The sequence below is a fragment of the Schistocerca americana genome, chromosome 2 (assembly GCF_021461395.2).
Source record: "Schistocerca americana isolate TAMUIC-IGC-003095 chromosome 2, iqSchAmer2.1, whole genome shotgun sequence".
NCBI lineage: Eukaryota > Metazoa > Arthropoda > Insecta > Orthoptera > Acrididae > Schistocerca > Schistocerca americana.
In genome coordinates this window covers 304,989,405-305,002,218 of record NC_060120.1, presented here as the reverse complement: position 1 = coordinate 305,002,218, position 12,814 = coordinate 304,989,405, and the positions used below count along the sequence as shown (strand labels likewise).

Below are 12,814 nucleotides of genomic sequence, written 5' to 3'. Positions count from 1 at the left end.
GTCTTTCCTTCTCCTTCCCTCTTTCCTGACGAGGCAACCATAGGTTGCGAAAGCTAGAATTTTGTGTGTATGTTTGTGTTTGTTTGTGTGTCTATCGACCTGCCAGCGCTTTTGTTTGGTAAGTTTCATCATCTTTCTTTTTAGATATATTTTTCCCACGTGGAATGTTTCCCTCTATTATATATATATATATATATATATATATATATATATATATATATATATATATATATATATATATATATATAGATATATATATATATAGGACCTATACAATGGTGATGTACTTGAAAGCAATATTGTGGAAATGGAAGAGGATGTAGATGAAGATGAAATGGGAGATATGATACTGCGTGAAGAATTTGAAAGAGCACTGAAATGGCTAAGTTGAAACAAGGCCCCAGGAGTAGACAACATTCCATTAGAATGACTGATAGCCTTGGGAAAGCTAGCCATGACAAAACTCTCCCATCTGGTAAGTAAGGTGTATGAGACAGGCAAAATAACCTCAGGCATCAAGAAGAATATAATAATTCAAATCACAAGGAAAGCAGGTGTTGATAGGTGTGAAAATTACTGAACTATCAGTTTAATACGTCATGGAAGCAAAATACTAACACAAATTCTTTACAGACGAATGGAAAAACCAGAAGAAGCTGACCTTGGGGAAGATCGGTTTGGATTCCATAGAAATGTTGGAAAACATGAGGGAACAGTGACCCTATGATTTATCTTAAAAGATAGATAAAGGAAAGGCAAACCTGCATTTTTAGGATTTGAAGACTTAGAGAAATCTTTTGACAATGTTAACTGGAATACTCTCTTTCAAATTCTCAAGATGGTGAGGGTCAAATACAGGAAACGAAAGGCTATTTCCATTTTGCACAGAAACCAAATGGCAGATATAAGAGTCACGGGGCACAAAAGGGAAGCAGTTGTTGGGATGGGAGTGAGACAGGGTTGTAGCCTAGCCCCGATGTTATTCAGCCTGTATACTGAGTAAGCAGTAAAGCAAACAAAAGAAAAATTTGGAGTAGGAATTAAAATACGTGGAGAAGAAATAAAAACTCTGAGGTTTGCCAATGACATTGTAATTCTGTCAGAGACAGCAAAGCACCTGGAAGAGCAGTTGAACGGAAAGGAGGATGTAAGATGAACAGCAACAAAAGCAAAGCAAGGATAATGGAATGTAGTAGAATTAAATCAGGTGATGCTGAGGGAATTAGATTAGGAAATGAGACACTTAAAGTAGTAGATGAGTTTTGCTATCTGGGAAGCAGAATAAATGAGGATTGTCGAAGTAGACAGGATATAAAATGTAGACTGGCTATGGCAAGGAAAGCATTTCTGAAGAAGAGAAATTTGTTTATACCGAGTTTAGCTTTAAGCCTCAGCAAGTCTTTCCTGAAAGTATTTGTATGGAATGTACCCATGTATGGAAGTGAAATGTGGACAATAAATAGTTTAGATAAAAAGAGAACAGAAGCTTTCAAAATGTGGTGCTAAAGAAGAATGTGAAGATTACATGGATAGATCACGTAAATAATGAGGAGATACTGAGTAGAATTGGGGAGAAGAGGAATTTGTGGCACAACTTGACTAGAAGAAGGGATCAGTTGGAGGGACAAGTTTGAGGCATTGAGGGATCACCAATTTTGTACTGGAGGGCAGTGTGGAGGGTAAAAATCATAGAGGGAGACCAAGAGATGAATACACTAAGCAGATTCAGAAGGATGTAGGTGGCAGTAGGTACTTGGAGATGACGAAGCTTGGACAGGATAGAGTAGCATGGAGAGCTGCATCAAACCAGTCTCTGGACTGAAGACCACACCACCATGATTGAGATAAAACAGCAGGGTGGAATTAAATGTTGTTGTGGAATATTGTATCTAATATTTCAGAACTTCTTACCATACAACTAATTAAAGAAATAGATGTATTCTTAATAGTGTTTATGCCCCTCAAGCGGTTCATGGGGTTCGTTCTTCCATATTTCTGTGGTTGGATCAGCTATCTGACACACAAAGTAAGTTTATTATGAAAATGATAAATTGATACTCACCATATAGTGAAGATGTTGAGTCACAAGCAGGCACAACAAAGAGACTACTGAACAAGTAGCTTTCAGCCAGAGGGCCTTCTTCTGAATTACACACACAAACACACACACACACACACACACACACACACACACAGTCCCTGGCTGCCAAGGCCAGACTCCGAGTAACTGCACATGATTGGAGAAGCAATTCAGGTGGTGGGGATAAGGAGGGAGGCTGGGGCAGGGGTGGGGGGAGTAAAGTGCTGCTTGCAGGAGCATACAGGGACAAGGTGGAGAAAGGGTAGGACAGCTAGGTGCAGTCGGGAAATTAAATTGAGGGCATAGGAAGGGGGGGGGGGGGGGGAGGTAAAAAGTCTGTGGGTGCACTTTTTGTTGTGCCTGTCTGTGTGCATCAACATCTCTGCTACATGATAATTAGCAATTATCCTTTTCATAATATTGTCATTATTCCATCCTGGATTTCCTATTATACAAAATAAGTTAATAAATATATTACAGGAGGAGAACATAAAAGCAAGATTGGATTTACTGGAAATGTGTTGACCCATCAGTTGTTGTCTAGATTCATTGCACACCAATGCAAAAACACTTTAAAAAAAAAATGACAAGGTTATAACATTCTTCGTAGACTTGGTAACTGCAATATAAATAAATAAATAAATGTAGCTGGCATTGATTTTATCAAGTGAGCTAGGAGGTAAAGGAATTACTTTTGACTACAATAGTTGATTGATTAAAAAACAACTCTGTTTAGTACCACTGGTTATCTAACCAATGCTAGCTGGCAGCCAAATTCACAAGTTCTAATTCAAAGCATCCATCACAATTCGTAAATAAATGATCAGACTGTTAAGTCCACAATGTACATCAACATATTTCCCTATAAAAGCTTTGAAGTTCTTCTATGACCTCATGTACAGAATAATTACACATCATGGAGTGAAATGGACTTATGAAACAATTTAAGTCCCAACGCTTGCTGCATAGGTTTCAAGTTAAACACCAACTTTATAATCTCATGTCGTGAAGAAGACAGAGCTCCTCATAAGACACCAGCCCCCCCACCCCCCACCCCCACCTCTCCCCTTCCTAGAAGCATTTTGAAGTGATCCAGTATGCCACCATTTTTCAATCAATTCCTGAATGGTGCTCTTTGCTGGCACAGTACGTCCTGAAAATTTCTCCTGAAACAAATTCTTTGTTTTCAGAAAAGAGCCAGTGTGAATGAATGCTTCAACAATGACAACATGCTCAGATAACAAATATGGCACACACTCGCACTAAGACGGATTCATACAACGAGGCCTTTTTCTCAACTGGTTTCAAAAAGTTTTACTGGCTGTGGCTGCAGTTGCCTCATACAACAACCAAGATCTGCACAGTTCAGTACGTCTGAGGAAATGGTTAGTTCATCTGTGATTATTTAGATGGCGATGCTCATTTTCTATTATTATTGACACACTGGAACATTATCGTTGCATATGACAGGCCAGTTTTATGTGCTGCACCCTGTAGAAGTTTTCTATAGTGAAAATCTTGCACGAAAGACCTCAATTTTCCTAAACTGTAGTACTCAGCAAGTAAATTATGATAATTCACTCCAACTTGATAACAACAACAAGCCAGTTATTATAATAATCTGCATACCTTTTCAACAGCAGTATGTGGTAACTGTGGTGACATTGGTACTACTGTCTGTGATCGTCCTGGCTTGCCAATGGTATCAACTGTCAGTGGCTGCCGTTGCTCCTGAGCAACCTTTGAAGTGTCTATAACAGATGCTTGTACTGGAATCAGAGAAGAGGACAGTAATAAATTCATTATGAAGACCATATTAATGTCATACCTATTATTAATGTACATCATCATCATCATCATCATCATCATGCGTCACATGTCACCTGACACAATTACAGTTATCCTTTTGTTGGTTTCTGCAGTCTCATTGCATGATAAAATATTTTGCTAAATATACGTGAAAAGTAAAAATAATCTGGAACACATTTAGCAGTATCACCTTTACTTGTTTCTTATTTTTTTAAGTTTAAAAACTGTAATTGTAAACACATAACAGACATTTATCAGAAACATTGTCACAGAAGGTAAGGCTACAGTGCTTTGCGAAAAGGAACATATCACTTGTACAGCTATTAGAATGAAGAAGAAAAACCACCACAAACTTGAGCTTAGAAACACATAGAAAAAAAATTGCACTTTGGAACAAAAATCACAGAAGAATGAAAATTAGTAGAAAAAGCAGCATTGATAGATAAGACCGATAAAGATGGACTGATAAAACACACTTTATAAACAAGCAAAATGGGAACCACTACTACCAGCTGTGACCACACACCTGCCAATAATTAATTTTTGCTTTTCCTACTCATTTTTCAACTTTCATGTAGCTGTTTCCATAGTGTCTGAATCTTCCAAGACAGTAATCAGACTGAAATTCATTTAGGATTATTATTCAGACTATAGTTTTCAATATGCAAATCCCAACAGTGCAGTTAGTTTTTCTGGAAACCATGATAATTAAAAGTAACTGATGACTGAAATTATTACTGTGGAGGGTTGGTTGGTTGCTGAAGTTGGCGGAGGGGACCAAACAGCAAGGTCATCGGTCTCATCGGTTTAGGGAAGGACGGGGAAAGAAGTCCGCCACACCCTTTCACAAGAACCATCTCAGCATCTGCCTGAAGCAATTTAGGAAATTACAGAAATCCTAAATCAAGATGGCCGGACAAATGCGAATCCGGTGAGCTAAACACTGCGCTACTACAGAAGGTAATGCTAATTTTCACATCTACATCAATACTCTGCAAGCCACTGTGAGGTGCGTGGCAGAGGGTACCCTGTACCATTAGTTGTCATTTCCCCCTTGCTCCACTCACAAATAGATTGAGAGAAAAAATACTGTCTGTATGCCTCCACATATGAGTCCTAATGTCTCATATCTTACCTGCATGGTCCTTACGCGCGACGTGTGTTGGCGGCAGCAGAATCATTCGGCAGTCAGCTTCAAATGCTGGTTCTCTAAATTTTCCCAATAGTGTTTCCTAAAAGGGACGCCAGCTTCCCTCCAGGGATTCCCATTTGAGTTCCTGAATCATCTCTCTAATACTTACTTTTTTTGTTAACCTATCGGAACAAATCTAGTAGCCCTCCTCTGAATTGCTTCAATGTCTTCCTTCAATCCAACCTGGTATAGATCCCATACGCTCAAGCACTACTCAAGAATAGGTTGCACCAGCGTCCTATATGCAGTCACCTTTACAGCTGAACCACTCTTTCCTAAAATTCTCTCAATAAACCGAAGACCATTTGCTTTCCCTACCACAATTTTCACATGCTCGTTCCACCTAACATCGCTTTGCAATGTTACGCCAAGATATTTAAATGACTTGACTCTGTCAAGCTGGACACTAATAATACTCTATCCGAACATTATTGGTTTGTTCTTCCTACTCATCTGGAGTAAGTTACATTTTTCCACTTTTAGGGCTGGCTGCCGTTCATCACACCAACTGTAAATTTTTTCTAAGTCGTCTTGTATCTTCCTACAGACACCTTACTATACACCACGGCATCATCAGCAAACAACTGACTGCTGCCCATCCCTTCTGCCAAATCATTTATGTATATAGAGAACAACAGCGGTCTCTCACAATACTTTTGTCTCTGTGAACACTCGCTGTCAAGAACAACATACGCGGTTCTATTATTTAAGAAGTCTTTGAGCCACTAACATGTCCTTTTACACACACACTGAAGCACAAAGAAACTGGTATAGGCATATGTATTCAATACAAAAACATGTAAACAGCCGAATACGGTGCTGTGGTCGGAAACATGGGACCCATAACGCGTGTGGCAGATATGGCACACCAAACACCAATCTTCTCATCATGCAGGGGTACCTGGCGGTTTGTGTGTGGGTTTTCTATCCAGCAATATCGGTTTGTTTTGGGAATTTATGTACCTGGACAGTTGGAACCACACCTTGTCACTCATGATGAGTCTTAGTGGCTGCAAGACACAATTGGCAACATTTCTCAACAGCCATGAACAGAAATGCACTCTCGCCTGCAGATCAGGCTCCTTCAGTTCTTGAAAAACACTTATCCAGTCAGTTTTAACTTCAGTCCCCTTAAAACACATCTGCCACTCCTCTCAGTTGCATACACATGTTGCCTCAGTCTCTTGGTTGACTTATAAGGACTTCTTGTCATTATCTCTCACACCTGCCTCTTTAATTCAGGTGTGCAGACAGGTGGTGGTCTGTTCCTGGAAGCATTTTGAAGCGATCCTTTATGCTGCCATTTTCCAATCAATTCTTGAACGGTGCTCTTTGCTGGCACAGTAAGTCCTGAAAATTTCTCCTGAAACAAATTCTTTGTTTTCAGAAAAGAGCCAGTTGAATGAATGCTTCAACAATGGCAACATGCTCAGATAACAAATATGGCACATATATATAAGATGACAAGTGCCTGGCACAGTTGATAGATTGGTTACTGCTGCTGCAATGGTAGGTTATCAACAATTAAGTGGGTTTGAAAGTGGTGTTATAATCAGTGCACGAGTGATGGGGGATAGCATCTCTGTGGTAATGATGATATGACCATTTCACGAGTGTACTGTGAACATCAGTAATTTGGTAAACCATCAAATCTCCAACATTGCTGAGCCGGAAAAACATCCTGCACGAACGGGAGCAACGACTACTGAAGAGAACCATTCAATGTGACAGAACTGCAACCCATCCACAAATTGCTGCAGATTTCAATGCTGGGCCATCAACAAGTGTCAGCGTGCGAACCATTCAACGAAGCACCATGTACCCTTGATGACAGTATGACACAAAGCTTTAGATTAGATTAGATTAGATTTACTTTCATTCCAATTGATCCGTAGTGAGGAGGTCCTCCAGGATGTGGAACATGTCAGAAAAACAACAATACATGACAAATATTTAAACTAAAACAAATAAGCTAATGTACCATTCCACAGGTCCCAAGTGGAATGATCGTCATTTTTTAATGAACACTAAGAGTCATTTTACAAATACTATTGCACTGAATTTAAAATAAAAAAGTTTTATATTTATTTATAAGGTAAGAAACATGTAATACAACTACTGTAATACTTATTTACAATGAACACATTACTGCACTGAAATGGTGCAGAAGTTAGATTATACTTACACACACACACACACACACACACACACACACACACACACACACACACACACACACAAATTTTCAGTGAACACATTACTGCACTGAAATTGTGCAGAAGTTATGTTGTACTTATATACAAATCAGTTGGTTTTCCTCAGAAATTCATCAATGGAGTAGAAGGAGTTGGCCACCAATAAATCCTTTAGGCTTCTCTTAAACTGAATTTCATTGGTTGTTAAGCTTTTTATGGCTGCTGGCAAGTTATTGAAAATGTGTGTTCCTGAATAATGCACACCTTTTTGTACAAGACTAAGTGACTTTAAATCCTTGTGAAGATTATTCTTATTTCTAGTATTGATTCCATGAATTGAGCTGTTGGTTTGAAAAAGTGATATATTTTTAATGACAAATTTCATTAAGGAATAAATATATTGGGAAGCTGTAGTTAGTATCCCTAGTTCCCTAAACAGGCTTCTGCAGGATGTTCTTGAGTTCACACCACATATAATTCTTACTGCACGTTTTTGTGCCCGGAAAACTTTAGCTTGGCTTGATGAATTACCCCAGAAAATAATCCCATATGACATTATGGAATGAAAGTAAGCATAGTATGCCAGCTTTTTCATTTTTATATCCCCTATGTCTGACAAAATTCGCATTGCAAACAGAGATTTGTTAAGACGCTTCAGCAGTTCTGTGGTGTGCTCCTCCCAGTTGAATTTATTATCAAGCTGTAATCCCAAGAATTTAACACCGTCCACTTCTTCTATCTTCTTGTCATCATATGTTAGACATATACTCTTGGGACACCCCTTACAAGTTCTGAACTGCATGTAGTGTGTTTTTTCAAAGTTTAGTGATAAAGAATTGGCTAGGAACCAGTGATTAATGTCTACAAATATTTTATTGGCTGATCTTTCTAAGACTACACTTGATTTGCTATTTATTGCAATGTTTGTATCATCAGCAAACAAAACAAACTTGGCATCTGGTAATGTTACTGATGAAAGGTCATTGATATACACAAGAAAAAGTAAGGGCCCCAAAATGGAACCTTGTGGGACCCCACATGTAATTAGTTCCCAGTTGGATGATGCCTGATAGCTTGATACATGTCTCTTTCCTAATAACACCCTTTGTTTCCTGCCAGAGATATAAGATTTGAACCATTTTGCAGCATTTCCTGTTACACTACAATATTCTAGTTTACTTAAAAGGATATTGTGATTTACACCGTCAAATGCCTTTGACAGATCACAAAATATACCAGTTGCCTGCAATTTTTTGTCTAATGAATTAAGTACATTTTCACTGTAAGTGTAGATAGCCTTCTCAATATCAGAACCTTTTAGAAATCCAAACTGTGACTTTGACAGTATGTTATTTGAGATAAGATGGTTATAAAGACGACTGTACATTACTTTTTCGAAAATTTTTGAGAATGCTGGCAACAGTGAAATTGGACGGAAATTTGATGCTATTTCTTTATCTCCCTTCTTAAACAGTGGCTTAACTTCAGCATATTTCAGCCATTCGGGAAATATTCCACTGATAAACGACTGGTTACACAGATAGCTTAATATGTTACTTAGCTCAGAATCACATTCTTTAATTAACTTTGTTGATATTTCATCATACCCACTAGATGTTTTTGATTTTAAAGATTTTATGATGGACATTATTTCTGTTGGGGTAGTGAGGGTCAAATTCATATTATGGAAGTTACTTGAAATGTCTGGTCTAAGGTAATCCATAGCAGCATCTACCGAACCTGACAACCCCATCTTTTCAGTAACAGTTATAAAATGTTTGTTAAAAAGTTCTGCAACACTATACACATCTGTGACCAATGCATCATTTACTCTTAATGCTATTTGTTCCTCTTCATGTCTGGTTCTACCGGTCTCCTCCTTCACTATATCCCATATTGTCTTTATTTTGTTATCTGATATGACTATCTTTTCCTTGTAATATATTTGCTTTGACATCCGTATTACAGTCTTTAATATTTTGCAGTATTTCTTATAATGTGCTATAGCATCAACATTGGAAATGTTTCGGATTGACAGATACAGTTTTCTTTTTGTTTTACAAGATACCCCTATTCCTCGAGTAATCCATGGCTTCTTTGTAGACTTTGCTCTAACCTTGGTAAGTTTTGGGGGAAAGCAGTGTTCAAATAAGGTAAGCACTTTATTAGCAAAAATGTTATATTTTTCATTCATGCCATGAGCACTGTAAACATCAGTCCAGTGAATGTCTCTGAGGAGTGTCCTAAAATAATCAATTTTTGGCTTACTGATTACCCTCTTGAGCTCAGATTTAACAGATTTTATATCCTGTTCAGTATTAACATTTAACAGAAGGAACTGCATGTCATGGTCTGAGAGGCCATTGACTATTGGTTTTGTAATATAATTTTGTTCATTTGACTTTTCTATAAAGATATTATCAATGGCTGTTTGTGAGCAAGTGGTTATCCTAGTGGGGAACTTTACTGTGGGAATTAAGTTGAATGATAGTGTTACTAACTCAAATAGGTTCTTATTGGGAGAGTCTTTAAGGAAATCTACATTGAAATCACCAGCAACCACTATTTCTTTGTTTTTGGTTGTTAAATGGGCCAGTACAGCTTCAAGGTGGTTTACAAACAGATTAAAGTTACCTGCAGGTGCTCGATATACACTTAATATTATGAAAGATTTTTTGTGAAAATCTAATTCTGTTGCACATGCTTCCATATGCTGTTCTAGGCAAAATTTATGAATGTCTATGTTCTTAAATTTATGACAGTTCCTGATGAATGTGGCAACTCCTCCTTTCTCCATTTCTGATCTACAATAGTGAGATGCTAACCTAAACCCTGTAACACTTAAAAGTTCTATACCAGTGGTCACATGATGTTCAGAGAGGCAGATTATGTCAGCTGGGTTTGAAGACTCTAATTCATCTATGCAGATAGTTAATTCATTAATTTTATTTCTCAGTCCTCGAATATTTTGATGCAATAAAGATAGCTGACATTTCACATTGACTGACTTAAAATTGGATGGAGTTAAAATATCTGCTGACAGTTGAAAATTCTTAACCAATGGCTGTTTATGTTGATGTAATAAGCTGGAATTATGTTTTTTGATTTCTTTCTCAAACTGAAGGTTTGTCTCAGTTCTAACCTCTCTTAAAATTTGTTTTCTTTCTGTCCTCCCTACCCTAAAAAAGGGTCTTTTCTGAATCCTATAACCACTGGTATTTTACCACTCATGACAGTGCCTCCCCCCTTTAACTTTCCTGCTATTTCCCCAGCCAATTTACCCTTCCCCTTCCTGTTGAGGTGAAGGCCATGCCTAGTATAATCCCACCTACTGACAGAATCAACATGAACCACACCAATGTGTGACCCCGCACCCGACATGAGCAGCCGTTCCAGCTCCAAATTAACTCTCTTGACAGAAGAGTTCAAATGAGGTCGGTCATGGCGCCCAAGAACAGATACAAACTCAACACTGGTATGCCTCGATGCTGATGCAATCTTCGCCAGGTCACACTCTATGCTGTACCCAGGATCTCTGTCAATACTGTTACCTGCCCCACCCACTATAACCACGGTGTCTTCCTTAGTGAAATCTTTGCAAAGTGATCCTAAATCCTCTGTCACCTGCTCCAGACCAGCACTAGGTTTAAAAAAATTGGTGACCTGGTATTCTGATCCTAGTTCATCCTGCAAGAGTTGGCCAACACCTCTTCCATGGGAACTACCTAACAACAACACTTTCTTTCTCTTTACTGATTTCCCTACATTCTTACTTTTCAATTTGCTGCTGAAAGTTTGTTGTGCCCTGTCTACACCTGTAACTGCTTGAGGCTCACCAGCTTCTAACTGAAGCAACAGGTCAAATCTATTTTCCACATTCACCATAAAGCTGTCAGACAAAGTTCTAGGCCTGTTCCTCCTGTTGCCTGTTGCCACTTCCCACCTCTCTTTACCCTTCTCCCTCCTTAACCTGTCAAGATCTCCCCTGGCCTTGTCTAACTCAGCCTGAAGGGCAGCAATTTTCCCCTCCTGTTCCAGTATCTTCCTATCTCTACTACAAATCCTACAAAACCACTGATGAGTCTCATTTACTTCCCCTATTCCCACGCCACTACAGTCACCCACATGGAAAAAACTACAGCACCCATCACACCAAAGCCCCGACCTAACAATTCTACGGCAAGTCAAGCACTTTTCACTCATGATAAACGTAATAATTTATTAAGAATAAGTCAGTTAAATTACAGATAAACACGAAAATATGGTTACACAAATTTGGCCTATACGCAACTGTGTGTAAACAAAAACAAAAGTGCAAAGTTTCTGAAACAACAAGTTAAACTTTACGCTACTTTCCGGAAATGCTAGTTAAATAATGAAGAGGTACGCTAAGTTAAATTGCTGGAGAGAGCAAGGAACAACTAAACGAAATTCTATAGATTTGCTGCAGCAGAACGTAAACAGAAAATACGACTGTACGGTCTTTTCGCGTTTTCTGCTATATTACGTAATGAGAAATGAAACCTTTAATGGTACACTTAAACGGCACACTAATACACTTATTTACCACGTAATCAGTACTAATCTATGTGTTTTATAGTCTAAAATAACTTATCTTTACGAGAACACCAAACCTCGCGCTAGTCGCTTGGCTGCAGGGCTGCCAACCTCGCCTCGCCTCGCCAACCATGCCTCGCATGGGCTCTTCAACACTGACATTGGACTGTTGATGACTGGGAACATGTTGCCTGGTTGGACGAGTCTCGTTTCAAATTGTAACTAGTGGATGGACGTGTATGGGTATGGAGAAAACCTCATGAATCCATGGTTCCTGCATGTCAGCAGGAGACTGTTCAAGCTGGTGGAGGCCCCGTAATGGTGTGGGACATGTGCAGTTGGAGTGATATGGGACCCCTGATACATCTAGATATGCCCCTGACAGGTGACACATATGTAAGCAAGCTGACTGATCACCTGCATCCATTCATGTCCATTGTGCATTCCTACAGATTTGCAACAGCCCACACATCCAAAATTGCTGCAGAGTGGCTCCAGGAACATTATTTTGAGTTTAAACACTTGCTTTGGCCAGCAAACTCCCAAGACATGAACATTATTGTGTGTATCTGGGATGCCTTGCAACGTACTGTTCAGGAGAGATCTTCAACCTCTCATACTCTTAAGGATTTATGGACAGTCCTGAAAGATTAATGGTGTCAATTCCATCCAGCACTGCCTCAGACATTAGTTGTGTCCACGACATGTCATGTTGTGGCACTTCTGCATGCTCATGGGGGCCATACATGTTATTAGGCAGGTGTATCAGTTTCTTTGGCTCTTCAGTGTATTTGTACACACATTTCACCTGTATCTGTACCAAATTTTGTCCTGCAGTTTTGATTTCATGCAGCTCAATCTCTATGACATATCTTCTGAACAATGTGTCATACAGTGACATAATTGTGCTGGTACATTCAGTGATATACCTTTATACTGTCAGCTAAATGTACTGTGAATAGAGCTGGTAGTAAAGACATA

The 12,814-nt window shown here is 38.8% G+C and overlaps 1 protein-coding gene across 2 annotated transcripts in view; it reads right to left on the bottom strand.

Annotated features, from left to right (window-relative positions):
• LOC124592129 (tuberin) overlaps positions 1-12,814 on the bottom strand; it is a 303,826-nt gene that overhangs the window by 48,860 nt on the left and 242,152 nt on the right. For both annotated transcript variants that reach the window (XM_047131806.1, XM_047131807.1), the window contains exon 26: positions 3,710-3,849. In XM_047131806.1, the coding sequence (XP_046987762.1) occupies positions 3,710-3,849 (140 nt within the window). The remainder of the gene's footprint in view (positions 1-3,709; positions 3,850-12,814) is intronic.